Raw genomic sequence first — 27,060 nt, forward strand, 5'->3', positions numbered from 1 at the left:
TTGAAGCGCGCTGCAAGCGGGTACGTCGCGCTTCAGTTTGAAGGCAGCCTAAAATATTATATTTTGTAAATTGTATGATGACATAACAATTTTTTGAAATAAATCAACATGTACTAGATTTTAATAACAAAATTGTTTAATCACTTAACTATTTTCCAAGTCTTATGGTGGATTTGTATTATTTGTAAACAATTTTGAAATAAATTAATTATACCTAGTGTTTATTTAAAAAAATATTTAGAACATTGGAATAAACAAACATTAATTAAAGAAAGTATTTTTAAAATACAGGGGGTTTCTCCGCGTCGAGGTTCTCTTCTGCTCCGAAATTTGTAATGAACGAATACAAGTGGGGGTAGAAATATAAAAGAAAATATAAATCTATCTTCTTATTATTATTATTATTTGAAATGCAGTTTTATTGCAGTACCCTCCATATCAACATATATCTTTTATTCTATATTACAAAGACGCCAATACGTATAAAAATTATGCACTTTATATCTCGCAATCGTGACAGACTCGCACAAAACAATTGACCTAGTACGACTCGTCACTTCGGCGCTCCCGTACGCGTACGCGGATAACTCCGGAGCCCTATACGGAAAGTACGCTTTTGAAAGGTTCAAGTCGATTGATACATATATTTTATATTCGTCATAAAAATTATCTACACAAGAGTTTTTATATAAACAAAATCGAGTTCCTCAAATAAGAATAAAAGATCGACGGTAGTCTCCGGGGCGCCCATCGCGGGCCGGAGCCGAGAATAATAAATTAAATCAACGTATAAAATAAAATGATCTTCCTTGAACGGAACGGTACGCGTCGGGCGGAGGTCGGCGCGGGCGAGCGGTCGCTGCACGTCACACTGACACGTTTATAGTCCATCGCGCGCGCGGGCGGCGGGCGCGGCGCGCGGCGGCGGCTAGGTGGCACCCGCGGCCGCGCCCGGTGCTGCGCTCGCGCTTGCCGCCGCACCCGCACCAGCCGCCGCCGCGCCCGCGCTCGGCCCGGCGCCCGGGGTCTCCTCGTCCTCCTCCTCTTCGGGGTCGAATTTTAACATCAATTGTTTAAACTGTAATAAAATGAGAATGTTTGTTGTTTGTAGGTACACTAGATTAACAAAATAATACGCCAATAACGACAGTTCTTCATCATCCCACCCATCGCTACTAAGCCGTCTCCTCTCAGGCGCAATTTATACAGATAAGGCGTGCCAAAGGCGCGGCGCAGACGTGGAACGAATAACGCAGGCAGCGAAGCGGCAAGCCTGCGCCGCGCCGTTTGAGTACCTATACATAATTCATGATGCATCGCTTTCCTACATTTTGTATGGATAAGTTTTGAAGCGGCACCATAGCTCGCACCGCGGGTTTACCTTACGCCTCTTTGTCTAAATGGTGCCTCAGAAAGAGAAGGGTTTGGCCATTGTCTACTACGCCGGCCCAATACGGATTGGCAGACTTCACACACCTTTGAGAACATTATGGAGGACTCTCAGGCCTGCATCACCTTACCTCACGATGTTTTCCTTCGCCGTTAAAAAGCAATATTTAATTGATTAAAAACGCAAATAACCCCGAGAAGTTAGAGGTGCTTGCCTAGGATCAAACCTTGGACCCCGAGTACAGGCCGACGTCTTAACCACATGCTATCACCGCGACTTACGGCAACTGGCATGATGCTTATTTCAAAAATAAATTATTTCTTAGGAATTATTAAATATATCAGTCTTCCGAAATTCAAAAAATCTACGTTCACTGTTAGTTTTAAGTTTGCTTAACTGACCATTTTAAATTATCGACCTAACTATGAAAGTAAGTCAAATTACGTCAAATGTTTATGTCACATCTGTGTATTTCATACAGGCTCCCATACTAAGCGAGCGTTTTGATGTTTGTAAAAAGTGGCTGATTTGACTAGTAGTCATCATCCCTATTGTAGACCCTCGCTATGTAATCGACTATCGATAAATCATTTTTTAACTGTTACCTACACACAGCATCAGAGGATCAGCGAGCGAGAGGTCCGATAGAAATGATTTATAACTCGGTTCGCACCGAGTAATGTTGTAATGGCTCAAACTATAGGCTATCAGGCGGTTTACGACAATTACCTCAAGGTAATCTTCGACGAGTCGCCGACGGCCGCGCTCGTCGAGCTCGTCGTCGTCGTCGGTGTCCTGCAGCTGCGCGATAGTCGCTTTGGGCTCGAAGATGGGCGCGTGCCGCCGCGACACGGCTTTCTCGTACACCTTCACGCTCTCCGACGGTGAATACTGATTTATTTTTCTGCAATTTTAAAACAAACTATTTTAGTTATATTGTAGTAATGTGTGTAATTCTTCTATACCCACATTTCGAAAGCTTCTCAACGTTCTCAAGTTTTTTTTAATTTGCTATCATTTCTCAGCTTTCACTAGACAGCTGCCTGAAATTTGAACCCGGGAATCGCTTTTCCAATCCGCTACAGCATCTGGGACACTTGCCAAGCAAGATTTCAACAGGAAGTATCGTTTAGGTGATGACGCGTTTTTTTGTATGAAAATACGTTTTGAAAAGCTCTTTTTATTGATTTAAACTTGTACAACAATGAAATAGGTCTCATTGTACCAACTTGGCATCTGACTTGGTATCGGGACTTCGTCGATCTGGCCTCCATCGCAATGGAGGGATCTAGAGATGGTAATGGACAAGGACTTGTACAGTTAAGCCTTAGAGGAATAGAGATAAGGTCGTCTTTGGTTTATCAATCTTCGTGAAATGTTCTTAGTTGTCGATAGCCAAAATTCGCTCTTTCTCAGCTTGGAGTGTGGGAAAGAAAGAGAAGGCATAATTATTTTGCGTTTTAAGTTACCAAAAAACCAAATAACGCATTGTCAGTTGCCAGTTGGTAGCGTTGCATCATCGTCAGGTGGTTCGTCATAGATGATTGAAAGAAAATACCTTGTAGTATTAACTGATAACCGTTGCTAGCTACGACAATACCGATACGGTACGCTATAGTCACGGCAACTGTTTTCAGTTACGTTATGCTATAACGGACACATGTCTACAGGGGTCTCTTCCCTCCTCACTCACTGCCCCCGTAAATGTAGTTTATGATAAAGGAAAATACAGTCACAGAGAACTTATGATGCAAGAGCGAGCGAAGCGAGCTCGGGGAACCCTGACTCAGATGGGTTAGGTTAGAAGGCGATGGCGGGGTATTATAGACCCCACCGTCCCCTACCGCCATTTTGTAAAACATTGAAATAGGTCGCAATGTACCAACTTGGTATCTGAGAAAAAGGGTCCTTGACATACAGATGATAAGAATTCCGTTTTTCCATTATGAGGATTGAGGTATCTAAGAGCCATAAATATGAAATATAATGGCAGACTGATTCAGGAGCAGCTATTCCACAGCGCTTGAGCGCTTCTCGGAATCGGCTATTACTCAGTGAGTAAGTGCGAATGTCGTATTATATGCATGCATTGCAACGCCTGGCGTCGCGCGTTCGGCGGCAGGGGCAACTCCACCTCGCCGAGCGAGACTCACGCGTCAGTGAAGCCGTAGAGCTGCTTGAGGTGCTGCTTGAGCACGAGTAGCAGCAGACAGCCGCGCGCCTGGCGCATGGCGTCGCGCAGCGGACGCGTGTTCGGCGGCAGGCGCGCCTCTAGCGCGTCCGCCTCCTCCTCGTCCTCTTCCTCGTCCAGAGGCTCCTTCTCTTCATTTCCCGTCTTTGTTAGACCCTGTTCATACAATCGTATTTCTTTTTGAGTACTTGTCATATCATAAAGTACTTGTCATACCATAAAGTACTTGTCACACGAAAAGGGCTAACCTGGGCGTAAGGTCAACAAAATGTAACTATTAATATTATTATTTATTATCAATAATTGTTAGGAATCAATGTTAGAAATATATAACATGAGCAATATTTAAAATAGGTCGAGATGGCAATCGGGGTATGAGGCGGTGGGGACGCCTCGCACACGCGCACTTCTCTCTTTGGGCTGGTTTCCGCACTTAAACGTTTCCGTCTGTTGTGCGTGCATTGCCACGCCCGCACGTCACCCGCGCTCGCCCGCACCGGGTTAGCGCAGGGGCTGTGCGGGTGTGCGGGGCGTTCCCTCCGCGATTACCATTTCGACCTGTCGGATACTATGGGTACTTATTTACTTCTTGGATTTTAAAGGTGTAATTGTCAAAGTCTAACAGGCGGTATACTGGTATGTTAAAAGTAATTAATTTAGTCATATTATTATCACTCATAGAAAAAACGGTGTTACTAACATCTGTCTCCACTCATCTCATTCTGTAATTTTAAATTCAATAGCATGATGTATGTATTAAAAATTCTTCACTCACCTCACGAAAAAGCTGCAGTAAATTTGATCCCGACGTTGAAATAATAATATCAATATGGTGTATTATAAAAAGGGGTTCATCCTGAACTTGATATGGAAAATAACTTAAATTATCAGCCAGGTACAACATTTGATCCAGCGGCGCGGTCTGTGTACAAAACGAATAGTAAGCAATGGTATGCAACACTGTGGATTGTTATATTGTAGAAAAAAAGACGTAAAAACTTACAGAGACATCATCAAATTGTTTCAGTAATGATAAGACTAAGGCCCGCCGCTGCGGCCGCGTATTACGCAGCAGTGAATATAAAAAACCATTAAGGGCAGTTGGCAAATCGTCCTGGTCCTTTTTCCTAGAAAAGTTTTTAAAATAAATGATATGATTGAGTTTATTTATCTTGTGGCCAAATCGTAGAATCCATACTTCCATACTAATATTATAAATGCGAAAGTGTGTCTGTTTGTCTATCTGTCTGTCTGTCTGCTAGCTTTTCACGGCCCAACAGTTTAATCGATTTTGATGACATTGCCAAAAACACATTTAATCAAAGGTTAAAAAGGTCCTCTCAAACAAAGGTCCATAGAGAGGACCAGTACGCGGCAGAAAATAATATACTTAATTTTCGATTAACGAAAACTCTTTGTAATGCACTAAAATACCCGGTCCATTCGATTTCACTATATAGAGTTGTACAGTGTACTGTATTTAAACAGAACTTTTTGTGAACACAACAACGGTTGTATAATATTTCAAATGAAGGCATGAGAATGAGTCAATGTGGCGACTTACCTAAACCCTCTAATAAGTCCCTTTTTACTACTTTGTAAAATCTTCTGCAACTGGTAGGACAGCTTAATTCCGAGTTGCGCTTTCATATGAATGAAGCCTGGATATTTCTTATCTATTTCTTGGAGGTGTTTGTCAGCCGTATGCGACACCGACACTTCCGTGTCAGTGCTCATACTTATTAAATATGGAACAATCTGTAAAAATTACACATTAAAATTGTACGCCTATATATTATAGTCCAAAGCCGAAATGCTGGCAATACTCAGAAATGCCCAGAGAGCTTAGTCCAAAACTTCTGCTTCTGCAATAAAGAGATTTCAGACCAATATAGAAGTGCCTAAATTCCTAGTATAAAACCAAAAATCCAATTTTGCCAATTTAGCTTTGGACTAGGCAATCTTGAATTATGTATAGTTAGACTGTATAGACTTTAGACTATAACATGTTTGTGGACTTTGATTTTTGAGATTTTTGTTTGTTGTAAATAAAATATCTCAATTTTTGAGGATTGCCTAGGCCACGCGATGTGCCGGCATTTCGGCTTTGGACTATAACACATTATAATGTAAAATAGTACCGTGACCACGGAACAGAAAGAACAGTGGAAGTGCAATTCACCAAAATTACTATAGGAACCGCTGTCGCCAAACTCAAACAAATATACCGATAGTCATATATTGCACTACAAAGAAACAAATCATTTGATTTGTCGTTTAAGTTTAGTCAAAACTAGCCTACGTCACAGATTTGGAAATAAACCCTGACATTCTAGAAATAAGATTTATTTTGCTTTAGCGGAAGAACGTATTTACGAGCTATAGTCACACTCACGTCACACTAGATTCAATTGTCCAATTAATTCCGCTACTTGACCATAGATGGCGGTATTCTAAGTGGTAGCAATTATAAACTTAATTACGTTAAACATATGGTTGACATTTGCGTGATCGGTCGATTTTTTTTCCTCCTCAGCTAAGGCCGCACCACGTAGCTCAATGAATTACCTATCGACATCGATACTCGTTATTTTGTTCATTCGCAAAAATAAAATTAAAAAGGTAATTATAAAATTGAATAAAAGTGCTGGTATGTATGCATGCCTTTTACAAGTATGCACAATAAATACTGCAACGTATGAAAATAGTTAAATTTTATTTATTGCCCTTGAAATAAAACATATTTGTTAAGAAACTGGCGTTTCGAAAGTCTTATTTTTAATTTTAATAAACGGTGTATGCGAACATTTATGTATATATTTTTCGACTATTGCCTTCATCAAATCGGTAACGTGATTAGACGCAGGAATCTCCGAATCACTTTGTCTTTTTGAAGAACCTGGAGTGACCACATTTATCATTTTGTGGCTGAAACCAAAATTAAATTTTGAGAATAAATCCGTACTAATATTATAAATGCGAAAGTGTGTCTGTCTGTCTGTCTGTCTGCTAGCTTTTCACGGCTCAACCGTTCAACCGTTTTTGATGAAATTTGGTACAGCGATAGCTTGCATCCCGGGAAAGGACATAGGCTACTTTTTATCCCGGAAGTTCCCACAGGATTTTTAAAAACCTAAATCCACGCGGACGAAGTCGCGGGCATCATCTAGTACCTATATAAAAATGAATAGGAGAAAAATTAATTAGTGTGTTTATGAATTAAATTTGATATTTAGTCAGTCAATCTTCATACAAAAATATAACTAAGAGGTGGTGTTGTTTTGTATTATAATATCAAGTATTTTCAATACTTACTGAAAGTAATAAAATAAAACAAGGTTACTTACTTGATTAAAAAACTTAACGATTTTCATTGATGGAAGCGCAGTAGGTTTCGTATATCTATATACTTTATTTGATATTATAAAATCGACTTCTAAAAAAATGTTCAGAGCATAATATCATGCTTGATTTGGTTGGCATCCAATTAACTCTACCCGTTGCATCTATCCATTTGTCTTTGATGCTTGCATCTTTGGGAAACCTAAAAATATTTTAAATGAAGGTTAGAGGAACTACTGATGTCTATTTAGTGATCAATGCAACGTCTCACTCATTAATAAATTATAATTATTGCGTTACTATTTATTTATATCCTTGTATCGATATCAATCGATACATTCAATATTCGACTTGGCCACATCACTACTTGAGTAGCGAACACGGAGCGAAGTACTTTCGGAATAGAATCAATCCAAAATAAACTTTATCTTAATTGGTTAAGGTTGATTTTGACTAACCGTTCTATTAAATATTAGTAAATTGAAATAAATTAAGATTTTATAGAAAACAATGAAAATCGTACTTACCGATGATACGAAACACCTCCATTTTTAAGATTTTTTCTCCTACTATCATTTTTACACTCCAAAACGGAACAGTAACATTGCTAGGGCAATATGAATTTGTCGCGAGACTACAGCGTACGTCATTTTTTATCCTAGTTTATAATAAAGTAATAATATTTATCAAATTCAAAAGTAGGAAAATACCTAATTGGCCACTAATGAAGATAGATTTATTTTCTGGTTGGGTTCGCCTTGGGTTCTACCGAGAAGTGATGACGACTCACACGGGAAGATGTGGAACTAACCTGTACAGGATGGACGAGCCCTTGGGCCAACACCAGCTGCACCACTTTCATCGCGCTCGAGCGCACGATCGTGCTGGGGTGAAGGAAGGAGCCCAGGATCTCTTTCAGGTACAACTGAATCACCGTAGATGCCATTCCCGAAGAAACGTCACCCATCTCCTTTAAGTTTTCGTGCTTTGATCGCTTTGACCCTTAAAATATCATATGTATTTATATTATCCATACTTAATATTATAAATGCGAAAGTGTGTCTGTCTGTCAGTCTGTCTGCAAGCTTTTCACGGCCCATCCGTTTAATCGATTTTAATGAAAATTGGTATAGAGATAGCTTGCATCCCGGAAAAGGACATAGGCTACTTTTGATCCCGGAAAATTAAAGAGTTCCCACGGGATTTTTAAAAACCTAAATCCACGCGGAGTTGCAAAGGAGCACGAAGTTGCGGGCATCATCTAGTATTTAATATTATTTATTATTTAATTTAATCCTGGCGATAATAATTTCTGGGGATCAGGGTTCGATTTCGGGCAAACACGTCCAATTTTTCGGAGTTACGGGTATGTGCATTTAAAGAGACTAAATATCACTTGCTTTAATGGTGAAGAAAAACATCGTAAGAAACCTATTCACTCTTGACTTGAAGATCCTATATTTAAAAGTGGAATAGAAAACTGATGCCAGAAGGGCCACCATAATAGCAAGAGAGCCTGTGAGAGTCAGACGTTCGTTATTTTATAAAAGCTGATTGTTTCTCTGAGCATTGTTTTCAGCTTTTATAAAATAACGATGGTCTGGCCCTTACGGGCTCTTAGTCCACAAAATTGATACATTTTTCACTCACATTCACTATCTTGTCTAATCATTCTTTGTTCCTCTTCTTGTAAGTACATTTCTATATTTCTAAGGACATCAGCCTTCATTTCAATGGGCGCTAATTCCGACGTGAGCAGTTGGTGGTAAAACTCCTTGAGCTCTGGCCGTAACATGAACTCGTAATGCCTGACGCACACCGAGCCCAGAGCTTTGAGTGTGTGCGACACAAAGTCCTCGTCTTCCAATCCCACAAAAAACATTAACGTCATGTACACTTGCTCTTTTATATCACTCTGTAAATAAACGTAACACTTGTATTATTTCTTGTCTATTGATACCTATCTGTTACAAAGTACAGAATTATTGATTATACAGCAAATGTTGTTTTTAATACTAACCGCTAATCCTTCTATTACTCGGGTTTCGGTGAAATCAAAATATCTTAATAAAAGGCCTACAATGAAAAGCGATCTCCGAAAATGAGGCCTAGTGTGCAATGCTCGCGTTTTATCAGGATTGCGCTGCCAACTTTGTTTCCATTGCAGTAGTATTCCTAAAAAGATTATACCAATGTACATAAAATTATTTATACTCCATAAAATTATTCTGTATAAATAATAATAACCAAAGCAAGGGTTGCAACCTTCCGACAAGATCAAGTTGCGTACGAACTCTGAAATTGCCACGACCAAATATTGGTACGACTTGCCTCCGGCATTTTGTTATTTAAGCAGATTGTAAATATCTTTGAGTAGATAATTTTTTAAATTCCGTGGGAACTCTTTGATTTTCCGAGTTAAAAAGTAGTATATCCGTCTACGGAATGTTTGTTGCCATCTCCGTATGTTGTTTTTGATAAAAATTTAACTCAAGATTGTAGAAGTACTTGTTGAAGACGTCCCTAATGAGTTTGTAGTTGTGCGTGAGCTTGTTGACGATGGCGGCGAGGCAGGCGATAGCGAGCTGGCCGCGCTGCAGGATGAGCTTCACGGGGTCCTCATGCAGCTGCGCCAGGAGCACCTCGCTGGGGTGAATTGAAACACTCACCGTGGTACTTGTTGAAGACGTCCCTAATGAGTTTGTAGTTGTGCGTGAGCTTGTTGACGATGGCGGCGAGGCAGGCGATGGCGAGCTGGCCGCGCTGCAGGATGAGCTTCACGGGGTCATCCTGCAGCTGCGCCAGGAGCACCTCGCTGGGGTGAATTGAAACACTCACCGTGGTACTTGTTGAAGACGTCCCTAATGAGTTTGTAGTTGTGCGTGAGTTTGTTGACGATGGCGGCGAGGCAGGCGATGCAGGCGGCGATGACGAGCTGGCCGCGCTGCAGGATGAGCTTCACGGCGTCCTCCTCCAGCTGCGCCAGGAACACCTCGCTGGGGTGCTCCATCAGCGGCACCACCAGCTCCAGCGTCGACGCCACCGTCGACATTATTTGTTGCTCATATTGATTCTAACAGGTACAAATACGTAAATAGGTCATTACAGGTCCTTTTGAAACATCAATACATCTAATCGCACATTGTTTACACTTAAGCAATAAGCAAGTCTAAAGTTGCCTTTGGAGTCATGTTATCTCAGTTTCTGGGCGCAAATGAGCTTCGCTCGCCGTTTTTCGAGGTATTTCCGCGGGAGCTCATAGCTTACACCTGAAACCACATCTATATAAACTTGCAAAGTGAAACATTATCTAAATACCAAATCGTTATGAGGCGTTGCCGAGAAAGCAATTTATATACCTCTACAAAAATTGCTCTGTTAAAGTATAAGATACACCTGGAAAAAAATATCAAGAACCATAATTAAATATAAATATTCAATATAATTCTTACTTACCTGACATTTTAAACTGAGGTATGGTTGCAGTGTCAACGCATGATTGACTAGCAACTGAGGCCTAATTTTTGCAAACAAATGTAAGGTGGCGAGGCATGCCAAAATACGTTGTGATGATCCTGTACCTAAAAATAAAAATATATTACTGGCAATATCTTATTAACAGAAAAATATTCAACATGTTAATGTAAAAAAAGTTTACCATCTGTATTGGTTTCTTCCAACTGAAGTAAATGTTCAATAAGGCAGTCAACTATTTGTTGGCAAGCAACCAATAGAGATTTAGGGGGTTGGTAAATAATTTTTGTGGAATCTTCCTTATCTTCTTTAGGTTTAAACAACTGGAAAAAGACACGTTTATTCGTTAATTAGCCAACAGAAGAGTATTGATTTGTGAAATAGATCAAGTCACTCACACTCATCAGCAGTTGCTGAAACCATTCCAGACCCATGTCCCTCGAGGACACGACGACGTCCGTGATGTTCAGGACCTTCCTCGTGAGCGGGTCGGCCGTCGCCGCTGTGATGTCAAGGGCCCCGTGTCTCGAAGAATTCGAACAAGGGCTAAACCACATATTTTGAAAAACCTCCATGACTAACTTCCTAATACCTTCTTCGTCATTCACCCTTCTTATCATTTTCACACAGATTTCTGGTATTTTTGGGAACTCTGGGCACTCTATACAAATGTCTTTCAAAATTTTAATCACTCTTTTCCTCACTGATACACCAGTGTCCTAAAAAGTGAAGAAGATCTTGAAATATACGAATATTATAAAAAATATTACAACAAAACTTTCTGCTGAAGCTGATTCTGAGAAAATAAGTAAGACAAGAGTACAGTTATGTACAGAAAGTTTTATTAATTTAAATGCAATTTTATTATTAATTTTCATTCCCATCCATGTGTATAAAAGGTATATATTTATTTCCTACTAATTACAATCCTGGTATCTTTAAAATAAAAGTTAATAGGCATCTTTTAAACAAATGCGTCGCATCTTAGGCCACATCATCACTTTCCATCAGGTGAGATTGTGGTCAAGCATGTGCCATGCCAATAGTGAATAAAAAATATAATATTATTTTCTGTTTATTGTACACCATTGTATTTATGAAATACACTGTGACTCGAGACTTTAATACTACCTACTTGTATTTCGTATCAAATTCGGCAGTAAAGCAATACTCACCAGTATCCGGTTGGAGAGCATGCCGTAGTACTTGTCGATGAGGTCGGGGCGGCTGAGCACGAACTTGCCCACCAGGTCCACGGCCGCCTCGCGCACGGCCGTGGACTGGTCGAGGAAGGAGCGGTTGACGCCGATCTGCATGTCGGGCCGCGCCAGCACCGCGGGGTCCGCCTCCACGATCATCGTCAAGCATTTCATGGCCTTCGTTCGTATAGCTATCGTACTTTCACACAGAATAACTAAGATTTTTCTTAGATACCTATCGAAACTCTGCGAGAACGACCTCTTTGACGCTAAATATTGCGAGATCAACTCCGCTCCGCCGTAGTCAATGTACGATTGCATCACCTGTACTTGCGTTCCACCTTTATATCTGAACGGTCTTATTTTTTCGAGGAAAAAATGTTTCCGTCGCTCTATTGTCTTAAATCTTTCGGCCGACATGATTGCACTAGAAGCTTGCTTTCTCTCAGACTTGGACTCTTTGATCCCACTGTCACTATCGTCGTCGACTTCAGATTCTTCTTCGCTACTCTCATCCTTTTGTTTCCTCTTACCCTTATTCTTCGGCCTCTTGGTGGGCGAAGAGCTTTTCGGCTGTACTGCCATATCCCTATACCACTGCGTGATGTAGAAATGCCTCGCGCAGTTCCATGCCTGGTCCTTCTGTCCATTGATAGCCAGGTAGTCGAGTAAAACTCTTTGAAGAAATTCCGTTCTCTCTTCGTCCTCGTCCAGGCCGCACGTGATAGACTGTAAGAAACGACGCGGATGCAATAATAGTGTATAATCCAAACACAACATTGTACAGACAAAATAAATAAGAATAAAAAAATGGCAGTGGCGACTGCCATTTTTTTACCACTGCATTGACATAACTTAAAACTTAAAACTATGAAGTAACAGTGGTTTTCAAAGATTTCTGTAGCATCAAAAATTATTATAGGTAAGTATATAATATACCACTAGCTTATGCCTGCAGCTTCGGCCGCGTGGACTACACAAATTTCAACCCCCTTAGGAGTTGAATTTTAGAAATCCTTTCTAAGCGGATGTCTACGTCATAATAGCTATCTGCACGCCTAATTTCAGCCCGATCCGTCTAGTAGTTTAAGCTGTGCGTTGATAGATCAGTCAGTCAGCTTTTCCTTTTATATATTTAGATTCGACCGCTCATGTCATACGCGAAACACGTCATACTTGCTACAGATACTATTAAAAATATTCCACAACAAGGTTACTTTTTCAATACTGATAACTGATAAGAAAGTATATTGAAATGTGTGCTATAGCAAATAGGAATTTATTAAGTAAAACTTTCAAGACGCATGGTAGCTTAATACTATTTTAAAATTGAACCTCATTGGTTTGCATTGAGGAGCAAAATTTAAAAGCTAAAAACCAACAAAAAATAAATGTAGACTATGGTGCTGTATGGTGGTGGTGGTGCTGGAATGGCGACCTCGCACCGGAAGACGCAGCGTTGGAAGACCCCCCACTAGGTGGACGGATGACATCAGACGAGTCGCAGGGAGCCGCTGGATCCAGGCGGCGCAAGACCGTGGCGTGTAGAAGTCCCTACAAGAGACCTATGTCCAGCAGTGGACATCTATTGGTTGATGATGATGATGATGGTGCGGTGTATTGTTACCTGCGGCTGGCAGCCGTCCTTCTCCTCCTCAGCGCGAATGTCGCGCACCACGGCGTCCATAGTGGCGAGCTTGGCGCGCGAGGTGACGCTGTCCCTGCGCAGGCGCGACGCCACCAGCCCCAAGTACTCCAGGGATGCCACTCGCACGGACATCTCCATTGACTTATCAGACATGTATTTTACCTGTACCAACCAAACATTTACTTGTCAGACATATACATATTTTAGCTGTATCAACCAAACATTTACTTGTCAGACATATATTTTACCTGTATCAACCAAACATTTACTTGTCAGACATATATTTTACCTGTATCAACCAAACATTTACTTGTCAGACATAATATATTTTACCTGTATTAACCAAACATTTACTTGTCAGACATATATTTTATCCGTACCAACCAAACATTTATTAAACACTTCTCTATTTATATATTCAGATGATGATGGTATTTAGATGATGGATTCAGGTTCTTTAATAATCTCGTAGGATTTCTCATTGTCCAGGATAAAAAGTAACCAAACATGTCCATCTTCGAAATGCAACGGTTATTAAATGTGGCGGCTTCCGAAGGCGGGTAGCTATCGCGAATTACCGTCGCTGCTGCCAAAGAGGCAGGGCCCGTGCGACAGCCACCGCTGGTGGTGATCGATGGTTCGTTTGCGACCAGCCTAAGTTAAATGTTTTTTAGGTATTTAGTAGAATTTTTGACTGATATAATAAGGTTAGATTTCTTAAATTGTTAATCAAGCTAATCTATTTTATAAAGTCCGGTAGGACTGTCATATACTTCCATATCCATACTAGTATTATAAATGCGAAAGTGTGTCTGTCTGTCTGCTGGCTTTTCACGGCCCAACAGTTTGACCGATTTTGATGAAATTTGGTAGTTTTTATCCCGGAAAATCAAAGAGTTCCTACGGGATCCTTAAAGACCCATCCGTCAAATTTGGTACAAAGGCAGTGTCCCGGAAATTGACAAAAGCAACTTTTTATCCCAGAAAAGCAGAGTTCGCACGGAATTTTTGAAAACCTAAATCCACACGGAAGAAGTCGCGGGCATCCTCTAGTATTGTATAAAAGCCCGTTAAACATAAATAAAGAAGACGTAACAGGTATAAAACAAAAGTGTGATACTATTAAAACTCTCGCCTGCGCCTGCGACTCGATTGTTAAACTCACACTCGTGTTTTATTTCATACTAGCGACCGGCCCCGGCTTCGCATGGGTGCAATGTAGATACTAATGTGGTGTCATTGCTTCGGAAACTCTCAAATGGATTTTTTTCCGACCTAATTCACATTATTTCAATTTCTCTAGGGATCTCTAATTTTTTGAGAATTAAACTATAGCTATAAACCTTCCTCTTGAATTACTCCATCTATTGGTGAAAACCGCATTAAAATCCGTTACGTAGTTCAAAAGATCTACGCGTTCATACATACATACAGACGCGGGAAGCGACTTTATTTTATACTACATTTGTAGAGAAGTATCATTATGTATCACTTATTATAACTTACCAGCATTGTCCCAAGTAAACTTAGCAGCAATTCAGTGGCCGGCCACTCCGGTTTGTTTACTGTAGTCAACAGATCATGTACAAAATTCTCGAAAAGAGGTCTGAAGTCCACCTCCTCCGACCGACTTCGGCACTTGTTGAGGAATGACGTCAGAAATGTTCCACCTACACTGACTGCTGCTTCGTATTTGGATATAATTAACAGATCTTTATCTACATGCTGAAAAAATAATAATAAGTCAGTTATTTGTTACTAGCTGATCCGACTGGCTTCACTTGGGTGGTTATATTTAAATGAACCTAATGCATTGACCACTGGTTCACAGAAGAACCAACAAGAAACTCTTATTTGCTCTTCTGTGCATAGATAACATAATATTATATCTAAGTCTATGTTATTACTCAATAAAGTAGTTCTCTAATGGTGAAACAATTCTTATTTATTTTTTATTTTATTCGTTTATTATTAATCAACAGCGATTCTGTATCGCTTATAATTTTACATAAATAATTAGTTAATACCTAATCGTTGCAGCTAGGCACTGAGGACAAACCTCTGTGGTTTTTTTGGTGTTTTTAGCCTAAGCTTTTTATATTGTATTTTGATTTGATAATAAATAAAACAAAACATAATATCAGACTGAAATTATTTTCCTATTTGGCTATAAAGACAAATAGGAAAATAATTTTACTAATGATTACAATTTTGTTTAACAGATTACTTAAATAATTAAAATAGTTAGTTAGTTATTAAAATCAGTTCAGTAGTTCCAAGAGTTTATCGATTACAAACAAATCTTATCGCTTTAGGTATATTCCTCTTTTCATTTTAAGTAATCTCTTAGGATTAAAATAATAATTTTGTGAACGCTATTGATTACGATTAAATAAATAAAATAAAATATATTAGTGTGGATGTAGATTTACTTAGTCAAATGCTAATAGGTGCAGTTTTGCATCTCCTTTGTTACATACAACAACTTTGTTACATTATTAATACTAGCTTATGCTCGCGATTTCGTCCACGTGGACTACATAAACTTCAAACCCCTATTTCATCTCCTTAGGTCATAATAGCTATCTGCATGCCAAATTTCAGCCCTATCCATCCAGTAGTTTGAGCTGTGCGTTGATAGATCAGTCAGTCAGTCAGTCACCTTTTCTTTATATATATATAGATTTGTAACTGAAGTTAGTGAGAGATGTCATGCTTATTTTGTCCATTAAAATGTGAATGTGATAATATACATTTAAGAGCCTAGTAGTGAGGACGTGTGCTCTGTAGTGAGCCAGCGATGGTGATAATGATGACATTCAACATTTTAGAACATTATGAAGAACTCTTAGGCATGCAGGTTTCCTCACAATGTTTTCCTTCACCGTTAAAACAAGTGATATTTAATTACGTAAAACGCATATAACTCCGAAAAGTTAAAGGTAGTAGTTAAAAGCCCGGGATAGAATCCCCGACCTCCGAATAGGAGGCAGACGTCTTAACCACTAGGCTTCTTATGATGAATATACATTTACTTAATTTCTACATTTGTTGAATATTGGAACAATAGGACTTACTTTTTTGCTCTCTGGCTCCGCATGGTCCTTGTTTTTATCCTTGTCATGCGACTTGCAGAGAGTCTCCGGTAACGTCACCACGCACTGCACGAGTTGGAGGACGAGCGCCGTTAACATTTGAATGTGCTGGTTCGAACTCAGTTGAAATGACCTCAAGTTGTGTTTCGAACTAGGTATTCGTGCTATCGACGCTAAGATATCCTCTAATAACAGTCGCCTATGTTGCTCGTATTTTGTAAAAATCTATAAAATATAAATAATAATATTTTATTAAAACTAGTTAACATTTATTAGTCACTAGCTTATACCAGCGACTTCGTCCGCGTGGACTTCACAAATTGCAAACCCCTGTTTTACCCCTTTAGGGATAGAATTTTCAAAAACCCTTGGCGGATGTCCTCGTCATAATAGCTATTTGCATGCAAATTTCAGCCCGACCCGTCCAGTAGTTCGAGTTGTGCGTTGAGTCAGTCAGTCAGTCAGTGAGTCAGCTATTCCTTTTATATGTACAGACTAGTTGATGCCCGTGACTTCGTCTGTGTAGATTTAGATTGTGTACAAAATCGCGGGCATCATCTAAATAATTGTAACAGTTACTCAATAACTTTTCAACGCCAAGCCTAAGCCTTTGAATCTATAAAGCTGAAATTTTGCACAGAGGTGTTCTTCATAGCATAGACAAGGAATAAGGTTGCTATTTTATTATGTTGCAAAATTCCCACCCGAAAGAGAATAAAGAGGACCCATATTTTCGCCAAACAAAGTTGCTGGTGGTCTCTAGATTAAAAATTAAAGAAATGGATGTTTACCGTGGTGACGAGCTTGAGGGCTGACAGCTGCAACTCGCTGATGTTCTCCACGAAGAAAGGCGATACGCCCACGGTGGAGGCGTGCAGCACGGTGGTGTCGGTGAGGTGGTGCGCGGCGAACAGCTCGGCGAGCAGCGTGACGCACTCGTGCGCGTGCGTGTACAGCTCGCGCACGGCGCGCGTCGAGCCGCTGTAGCGCTTGCTGGCGTGGCCCACGCCGCCGCCGCGCCGCTTGCGCCCGTCCACTGGAAGTAGCCCACTCATTGAACGAGAAAGTGTGAAGGGTCACGCTCGCGCATAACTAATTACTGTACTCTGCCGTGTAAAGCCAATACACTATAACTTGAGTTACAGTGTGGCTAATTCCGTACACAATATCTAAACTAAAATGACACGTCTAAATCTATTGCTATCCCTTTCATAATGTTGCTTGCGGAAAAGGAAGGCACTACATTTAGACCTGTTAATTTAGTTTAGTTTAGAGATTGTGTACAAGAGAATCGGCCCCAGTGTCAACCCAAAATCAACCCAAATAAAAAACCTTAAGAGTTTTCTCAAAACGGTTTTTCCAAGATACAGTGTTTTGGATTTACACGGCAGTACTGTTAGATGGAACACTTTTCCACTTTAAAGGATCAATTCATACTAGCACAGAGTAGAAGCGAATCGAAGCGTCTTCTTCACAATCAAAGCCAAGTTGCACGAATAAGCATGTATTCGCGTGAATTCGCACGCTTTTACATTTAAGTAGTAACTTTCCCGTTCCGGCTGACGAGTGACTTCCCATTGGTTCCTGTAGTAGGCGGTTGGGTGGTCAGCGTTGTCGCAATCAGCATCGCCCTTGCTCAGGCGCACGAATTCTGTCGAATTCGCGCGTCTGCTTTTTATCTCATCCATACTAATATTATAAATGCGAAAGTGTGTCTGTCTGTCTGCTAGCTTTTCACGGCTCAACCGTTTAACCGATTTTGACGAAATTTGATACAGAGTAGTTTGCAACCCGGGGAAGGACATAGGCTACTTTTTATCCCGGAAAATTTAAAAGTTTCCACAGGATTTTTAAAAACCTTAATCCACGCGTACGAAGTCGCGGGCACCAGCTAGTAAGGAATATGTGCATTACGCGTTGTGGAGATAAGAATGAATTTGTTATGTTACATTTCAGATAGGTAGACGCTTTGATGCGCTTCGACTCTGTGCATACTAACGTAAAACAAAAATACAACTTACCTTTCTTTTTGGAAGTGCTCTGAATACTGTACACTGGGTCATATACACAGTATATGGAATTGTTGAGTTGGAACTTTATAAACATAATGATTCTATCTATTACATCTTCTAAAAATATGCGTTTAGGCATACTAGGGGAGGTCATTATATACAAAGCAGTCAGGCACGCATCTGATGCACACATAACTCGCTCTAATGACGACTCTATCCAAATTTGTCGCATCTCTTCACTGTCCTCCTACAAGAAACAATGGTTAACATTTTACTGACAATAATATATAACCTGCAAACACAATATGATATACCAATAGTGATGGCAATGTACCCATTAGCATCACTATTAGTATGTGGGGTCTTGTTGTAAAATGCATGGCATCTTATCTTCTATTTAAATAAAAGGAAAAGCTGACTGACTGACTGATCTATCAACGCACAGCTCACACTACTGGACGGATCGAATATGATAGCTAATATGACGTAGTCATCCACTAAGAAAGTATTTTTGAAAATTCGACCCCTAAAGAGATAAAATAGGAGGTTGAAATTTATGTAGTCCACGCGGACGAAGTCGCGGTAATAAGCTAGTATCAATATATTGTTGGTGGACCAGATGGTTCACCAGAATTTGGAGGTCCTAAAAAGACTTTGTAATTTGGAAAGTGAGTTAAACTCTTAATCACTAGGCTATCACTGCTCTATAGCTATAATTTACTGTTAACAGATTTAAAATAAAAGAACCCTACACTAGATAAATATCTAGTGTAGAGTTAACTAACATTAAGCAAAAAAAGTATTACAAAGTGTATAAATTTGATAAATACATATTGAAATACTTACTGGATCTCCAACAAAAGACATTTTTTCAGCTGCCCTTATATTTTTCTCCAATATATTGAGCAATCGAACTAATTTATCAGCTGGAATGGCTTCCATAGCACCAAGGTTTTTCAACTTTGCTGCTTCTGAACATAGCTCCTGAAGTTGGTAGCGTGGCAACAACATTTCTTCGGGAATATCTGTCCCTTCTAGAATAGAACAGGTTTTTATTTTCTACAGAATCAGTTCATAGAGCACTTGACAAGTTTTTGTACATTATATGTATGAGTTAACATGTTGTGAATTAAGTTTTAGTACAAAAATGTGAAATAGAGTAATGTCATCTACATTTGTACTAACCAATTGAAAGTCATTTAAGTCGTTCTAAAATATTATTTATAACGCAGTTCAATATTTAAACAACCAAAACAACACAATGAATATATTGTGTTCTTTTTCATAAAGAAAATATTTTGAATGTTTTCTCAAGTGTACCTAATTGGTTGTCGAGATATAAAGTATTTGGAAGAACAAATATTACTAAATACTAGATAGATAGAAAACTTTATTGCACACAAACATGAAATTATCAAGAAAAAAACATAGAAACTAAAAACAATTATTGTATACAAAGACGGTATGCTAAGAATATTAGTGCCATATCATCATAAAAACGTTTAACAAGTCTGCTTTGTACATGACAAAGCTACCATATTATCAAAGACCCTTGTGTATACAAGTTACAGCTCAGAAAAATATCGTACTCATCTATCACTAGTGTTCCTGATTATTCCACAAACAATTTTAGACTTGCCTTTACACAAGTTTAAAAGATGTGTTAAAAGTATGCTCCTAAAAAATCATATTATACAGTCGAAGACTATGTAAATGATAAAAAAGCTTGGATTTGACTCGCTCCAGCAATGCACGGGGCTACAATGGCTTGTATAGTATGGTATAATAACATTGTATATTGTAAAATTAAAATTAAAAAGAGCAATCGCCGAGTTTCTTGCTGGTTCTTCTCGGTAGGAACGGCATTCCGAACCAGTGGTAAATTAAAACTACCCGACTGTTCGAAAGCGCTTGTAAAAAGTCTACTTGAATAAAAACATATTCTATTCTATTCTAACCAAAACTGCAATTCTAAAATTCATCTGTAAGTTACTTACCCATTTCATCTGTTATTAATATTTCGTCATCGATTGTTTCAAATACAGACTCGATTAATTTGTTAAACCGCTGATACGTATTTGTCTCCATCAGTTCATCAACTGTTAACATTTCCAATACTGGTACCATTCTTCTTTCGACTTTTCTTAACTTGGGACGAACTGAAATTAAATTATCTATTAAATTATGCTCTTGAAAAAAGCATATTAAACAATAGAAGATTATTGTAAATGATAAAATAATGTGAATTTGACTCGCTTAGCAATATACAGGAGTGCAATTGCACTACTGAACATTGCTAAACGAGTTATATAAGTAATCTAAATATATAAAAGAGAAATACCACTCACTCACTGACTGACTGACTGACTAATCACGAAATCTCAGAAACTATAAAGCCTACAAACTTGAAATTTGGAAGGTAGGTTCTTTCTAGGACGTAGGTGTCAGCTAAGACGGTTTTGAAAAATTCGAAGGTTGTATGAAAGTCCTATGTTTTTGGAGTTAGAGATGTGAAAATCGACATTTAGGTTATTAGCTTTAAATAATAAAAATCTGTATAATTTGATTTGGGAAATTCCCCCCTTAAGGGTGGTAAAATAGGGGGGCAATGTTTTTATAGAAAAGTTTTAACAATTGTTATTTTTACTTGAAATTTGAAATTTAGGCTATTTCTAGGGGGTAGGTATCAGATAAGAAAGGATCTAACTAAATTCCCTCCCTAAGGGAGTAAAATGGGGGTGGAAGGGTTATATGAAAATCCTACGTTTTTGAAGTTAGAAATATGAAAATTGCCATTTAGGTATTCTGGGTTCCGTGTCTTAAGGTGAGACTGAGTGAGTAGGTAAGTGCGGCCTTTTGCAGCGGGAAAATTTCAGATCTCATGTAAAACCAGTACGTGGACGAAGTTGCGGGCATCTGCTAGTTACTTATATAAATCATAATATTGTAAATTCAATTCGTAAGGAGCAACTGCTATACTCATGGTTTTCATCAGCATTATAAATAGTAAAAAAAATAGAAAAGTATTTATTATTTTCTAAAACTAAATCTACGCGGACGAAATCGCGGCCATCAGCTAGTAAACCATATTTACCAATAGTAGCTTCAGATTCTTCTTTTTTACTAGCTTCCTCATGTTTTCTTTTCACTGCTTCCCAATTCTTTTCTCTTGCTTTATCTATTGCTTCTTTCTCCTTGTCTATAGGTGGCTTGGAGTTATTTGATTTTGACTTTAGTGGCAGATTGTCGTCTGAGTCAGATTCAGCTGTGCTGTTCTTCCTGGCCCTATCATCGTTTGATGTCTCATGTTTTTTCAAAATACCCTCCTATTCAGAGATGTTAAAAACAATTAATACAATATATTAAATGACTGAAATGGTTTAAAAATAATATCAATGTCAGTTAGTATGTCACAAATTGAGCCTCATTGCTCAACCGGTATAGGAGTGGACTGAAAACCGAAAGGGCGACGGTTCAAACCCCGCCCGTTGCACTATTGTCGTACGTACTCCTAGCACAAGCCTGAAGCTTAATTGGACAGGAAAGGGCAACATTAGTCATTTAATATGGCTTATATTCTTTAATTAAAAAAAAATATATAAAAACTGTTTTTACACTTACAGAAAGGCGTCCCAATTTAACAACTGGATATCTGTTATTCACAGCTGTTGTACCCTTACTAGCATCTTGTTTCTCCTGAGTAATGTTTTGGAGGAAAGGCGGGGGAGCGTACGGAGCGCCCATGCTGGACTGCGGCACCTGCGGCTCTTGGCGCAGGGGAGAAGGAGCTACACTCGCTTGAGCTGGTGATTGACCTGTTACCACATTGCCATCTAAAACAATGATTTCACATAACTTTAATTTCTTTTCAAGAAGTATACATAGAATATAGAGTATTTTTATAATAATACATACCTTGTTCATAAACTTTTTCTTGTGACTGCATATGCTGTTTTTGTTGATCATTCATACTTGTTGGTGACATAGAAAGTGGGTCTTTCTCCTCGGGTATACTCGTTCCAAAGTTCCTATTATCTTGAACTAAACTATAAAATCCACCATTCTGAGAATTGGTACAAGATGTAGTCGACAGGGCACTTGTGTATACGTTGGACTGGTTAGTGTTATTCCAGGGAGGAGAAACATTGTTCTGGGCGGTAATGTTTATTTGGTTTCCTGGCCTGGCTTGTGAGGGGGGTGATCCCATATTGACGTGAGGTGAGGACTGGCATGGGGTAGCTAATAGTTCCTGATTGGGGATGGAAGCGGGCTGATGATGGTGTGCCGTGATGTGGCCGTGTGGTGAAGGACTTGAATGAACTGTATTGTGTGTTGTGTAATTATATGTGGAAGATGGTGACATCCCATTGAACTTGGGTGTGTGTAAATGGTTACCCCAATGGTTTCTTTGCTGTTGATCAAATACATTGGGATTTACATGTAAGATTGCCTTCAATAGTTCGGGTGTAGATTGCTGAGGGGCAGGGCTCACTGCGTTTGGTATACTTTCATCCTTTAAATCTCTGGAATAGAAAATATATTGTTCAAGCATTGCAAAAAAATCTACACATTAATGAGGGACACATTTCAATAGAGGAGAGCTGCTTCGCCTGGACATTTGTAAGTAAGTAGTTGTTATTCTTAAATTATGGTATAGCTTTATACTTAAAAATTTAAAAACCTTACATATGTTGTACAGATGTCTGCATGAGCGACTGTAATAACAAGGAAACCAAGTTATCATCGCGAGTTGCTAGCAGTATGGCTGCTTCTTCCGCAACACGAGGATGAAATAGTTGTGACTTATTATTCAGTGTTGATGGTAGAGGCGTAGGTAATGGAAGCACTGGTAATACTGTAAAAGGAATTTTCATATAGTATTAGCAACTCGTCCAAGTCTGCAATCTATAAAAATCCGTAATATTAACAATACCTATGTTATAATGGATCTACATGATTTTTTGCATCAATATAGTTAAAGACTAAGTGACATACTTTTTACTACGGAATATCAAGGAGTTGTCATGGGATTTTTAAAAACCTAAATTCACTTGTGGACATCAGCTAGTAATTTTATAATGTTCTAATTTTACATAATATGATGAATATATTGGTTTGTATTTGTGCTGTGTGATAAGTGCCAGAAAGTAAATTTTAGATACAAGAAAAGAATGGAAATGTATATACATCTACAGAAAAAGACCATGGACACATTTATATGAAACTTGGGCCGACTTCCAACAGATCTGAAACTAGTAGTGGAAAGGACCCGATTATCGGATAGGTCAATATCTCCTAAATGGAGTAGTGTCATCTATCTAGCAGCCCGGATACTATTAATACACAACTAGATGAAAGCACTGCAGTGCGTTCATCGAACTATCTTTACAAATGGCGTCGATATGGCAACATGTTTAATTTTTGTGACAAGAAATATTTAGTACACTGTGGTTTTTAAAGACATTCCTAAAAAAGTAAGTGCTTAATGATATCATATATTCATTTACTTTATTCGTTGCTAGATTACTTACTTAAAAAAGCAAATTTTGAAGGAAAACTAAGACAAAATTTTTAGATATTTGTATTTCTTTATTACTTGTGTAAATTCCCAATATCGGATACACTGTGTTGCTCAATACCGGCTATCCGATATTAAGGGTCACATCTTGTAAAGTAGGTAAGTTGCTTGCAATAGAATGTTAAAACTGTGAATTGTTTAATACCTCAGTTCATTAATATATACATTTAAATACATGTTTTGTGTTCATTATATTCAAAACCACTAGGTTTTTTTATATTTACTGTGTAAAGTAGGGTACCTACCTAATATCGGATATCCGATACTGAGATTATCAGATATCTGATATTAGGAGCCTACTTGGTCGAGACCTGCATTCCTTCTTATACTGAAATTTTTAAGTTTGTGAATAAATTAATAAAATAATGTTCTTCCCTGGGATGTAAACCAAATTTGGGCCAAATTTCGTCAAAAACGGTTATAGAGTTTTCACATTGAGTAGGTGTTATAAATTTAAATAATATCGTAGTTTCATATTTGTAATATTAGTATAGATAATATAATTTCAATACACAATCCACTAACTGAAATGCAATTAAGATTTTATTTAGTTGATACATTCATATTATGTCTGAAGGGCTTCCGAGATGGTCAAGCATGTAGTTTTGTTTTGCTTGATCAAGCCAACAGCATTTTATCATATCTCAAACACTGTCTGACTGAATGTTGCATCAAGCAAAAATATATAATCGCATCAATCACCATCAAGCATGTAAATTGTTTTTTTTTTAAATTACCAACATAAAGAATGTTTAACAAATCCAATTTAGACACAGCAAAAACCACGAAGGTTTAAAAAGTGTGTCATTCCGTCTACTTCTTAATACATAATAATAATAGAAGTGTTTCTATAAATAATTTACATTGTTTATAGAAACACTCATTAAATTACATTTTATATAAAAATGCTTGACTCAAGCTTCAAGCAAAATTTGTAAACTGTCAAAAAGCTTAGCTCAAGCAAAAATCAACGTGCTGGACTGTATCAGAAGCCCAATATGCATTCATGTTTTGTTGCCTGGCAAAAAACAATAACTATTTCATGCCTTCACTATAACATACAAATGCCCAGAAAAGTATAACACTTGTTTATTAAAGTTGTTCACTCACAAATAGAATACAAGGTAAGTCAAGATTTTGTCATTCATGAAAATGGCAGAAGAAATAGTTTTTTTACTCATTAGCAAAATTGCTTATTTAGAAATATCTAAATACAAAAATTATTTAATGATGTACCAAAGGAAACAAGTCCTATTCATTCTATAATATTTAATAATAGTAGATGATGCATGCTACTTCGTCAGTGTGGATTTAGGTTTTTAAAAATCCTGTGGGAACTCTGATTTTCCAGGATAAAAAGTTATCTGTGTCAATCACAGAGGTAGCTTGGATCTTGGAAGATCCAAGCTACCTTTGTGCTAAATTTCATGTAAATCTTTAAGAACCCCATGGAAACTCTTTAATATAGCCTAGCCTATGTCCTTCCCCAGGATGTAAGATAATTCTGTACCAAATTTCATCAAAATCGGTTATATTGTTGGGCTGTGAAAAGCTAACAGGGAGACAGACAGACAAACACACTTTCGCATTTATAATATTAGTATTGATGTATGTACCTACAGTTAAGATTTTATTAACTTTTCATTTAAGTACCTATATCCTGATTCACTTTATTTAAATAAACAATAAATATTTTTGTAAATAATATAATTAAAATCCTGACATTTTGTAAAAATAAGTGCATTCAGTTTGAAAATATATTCGAACAATGTATGTATCTATTTGTTGTAATTTCATTACCTTATAATGATGAATGAGTTTAGTGTAGGAATAGCTTAAAACTTAAAACTACAAGAACGGCGGTAAAGCAATACACTCCCACCACAATGTCACTGGTATGGTACAAATACTCACAGTCAGTCAAACTGGCTACTCCTGCTAATGTTGTAATAGGGACACTTGGAATATCCCTCTCATTCATCTTGACTACAATTTCGATTATTTATTTTTCCAGGTTTAATAATGCTGTCCTAAAAGTCAAAAAGAAAGTCTTTGGTGTGGTACTGTAACATACACCAATAGAAGTTGTTTGCGTAGCCGCCGTTTCCATTATGATTTTATTTCCCACATATGCGGCACTTAGCACAATACAGTTTCACATTTATTAGATTACAGTTTATCACAAAAATTGCATTTCACGAAATAGTTAATTAATAAATCCAAGATTGTTGTGAAAATAGGGCAGCCGTCAATTTGATGCTTTGTTGTGCGTTGTGCATCAAGACGAAGGTCAGCGCATCTGTACGACACTCCCAATACAATGAAGATAAAGTTGTTTAGACGATTATTAGCAATATTCGCTTTTAATATATTTTCAAATACTCACTGAAACATTATGATAACTATTTATATCCAGGACAAATCAAACATAATCCTAACATTCAGACAATCAAGGAATTGTAATAAAGTGTTGCCGTTGTTCGATGACTTTTACAACATGGCATAGATTAAAATTATGTGTCATCTGTGCAGTAGAAACGGGTAACATTGGTATAGCACAGTAGAAGTGGGTAACATTGATAAAGAAGTGTGGGTTTTTAGTATGCCAAAAAAGTTTTGCGACTATATTATGGTTGATTTTTAACCAACTTCCAAAAAAGAAAAAGGTTTTCGATTTGGTGCATATATTTATTTATATGTAAGCAGCAGCGAATTCATGATTGAACTTCAAATTCCAACCCACAACCTCGATGATGCAAAGTAACTATACTGCACATCACATGTACTGCACTCCTAAGTCGTGAGGATTTAGGAACTGGAACTGAGAACCGCCAGTGAATTGATATTGTAGATAACAAGCAAAAAGGTCATGATTGAACTCGTGCACTGCATTTCTAAGGCGTGGGGATCCAGGAACTGCTGATGATAAATTGATATTTGTAGGTATCAGACAACAACAGGGAAACTATATCGATGCTTTCCCTACAACAGTAGGGAAAGCATCGACATAGGAGGTAATAATCCTTATAAAAACTCTTTGGTGTGGTGGTGGTTCAACTTCTTGTTTATCCAGGGCCGTAAAATAAATTAAAAAAAAAAAAAAACAACTTCTTGATTGATTTCAAAGTCCC

At 38.2% G+C, this 27,060-nt stretch overlaps 2 protein-coding genes across 4 annotated transcripts in view; both read right to left on the reverse strand.

The window, feature by feature from the left end:
* The window catches only part of LOC117996531 (mpv17-like protein 2), a 204,275-nt gene that overhangs the window by 35,478 nt on the left and 141,737 nt on the right, over positions 1–27,060 (reverse strand). The gene's annotated exons all lie outside the window — the stretch shown is intronic.
* Positions 115–26,429, reverse strand: Nipped-B (Nipped-B cohesin loading factor). 3 transcript variants are annotated; one of them, XM_069509557.1, is made up of 28 exons: positions 26,316–26,429; positions 25,844–25,959; positions 23,038–23,206; positions 22,267–22,874; positions 21,973–22,184; positions 21,446–21,677; positions 20,349–20,510; positions 19,198–19,385; positions 18,361–18,598; positions 17,131–17,375; positions 16,322–16,564; positions 14,751–14,969; positions 13,224–13,406; positions 11,573–12,325; positions 10,796–11,116; positions 10,582–10,720; positions 10,380–10,504; positions 9,762–9,996; positions 8,944–9,098; positions 8,574–8,838; positions 7,735–7,925; positions 5,146–5,339; positions 4,585–4,708; positions 4,357–4,503; positions 3,544–3,737; positions 2,120–2,294; positions 1,022–1,078; positions 115–919 (listed from the first exon to the last, which is right to left on the reverse strand). In XM_069509557.1, exons 2-28 carry the CDS (start codon positions 25,908–25,910, stop codon positions 881–883), a joined length of 5,880 nt encoding a protein of 1,959 aa, XP_069365658.1. In that variant the 5' UTR covers positions 25,911–25,959; positions 26,316–26,429; the 3' UTR covers positions 115–880. The 3 variants fall into 3 exon arrangements, with proteins under 3 accessions (XP_069365658.1, XP_069365657.1, XP_034840384.1); XM_069509556.1 differs by having other exon boundaries at positions 115–912; positions 1,015–1,078; XM_034984493.2 differs by having other exon boundaries at positions 115–1,078.

Source organism: Maniola hyperantus, chromosome 3 (genome assembly GCF_902806685.2).
Source record: "Maniola hyperantus chromosome 3, iAphHyp1.2, whole genome shotgun sequence".
Taxonomy (NCBI): Eukaryota; Metazoa; Arthropoda; class Insecta; order Lepidoptera; family Nymphalidae; genus Maniola; species Maniola hyperantus.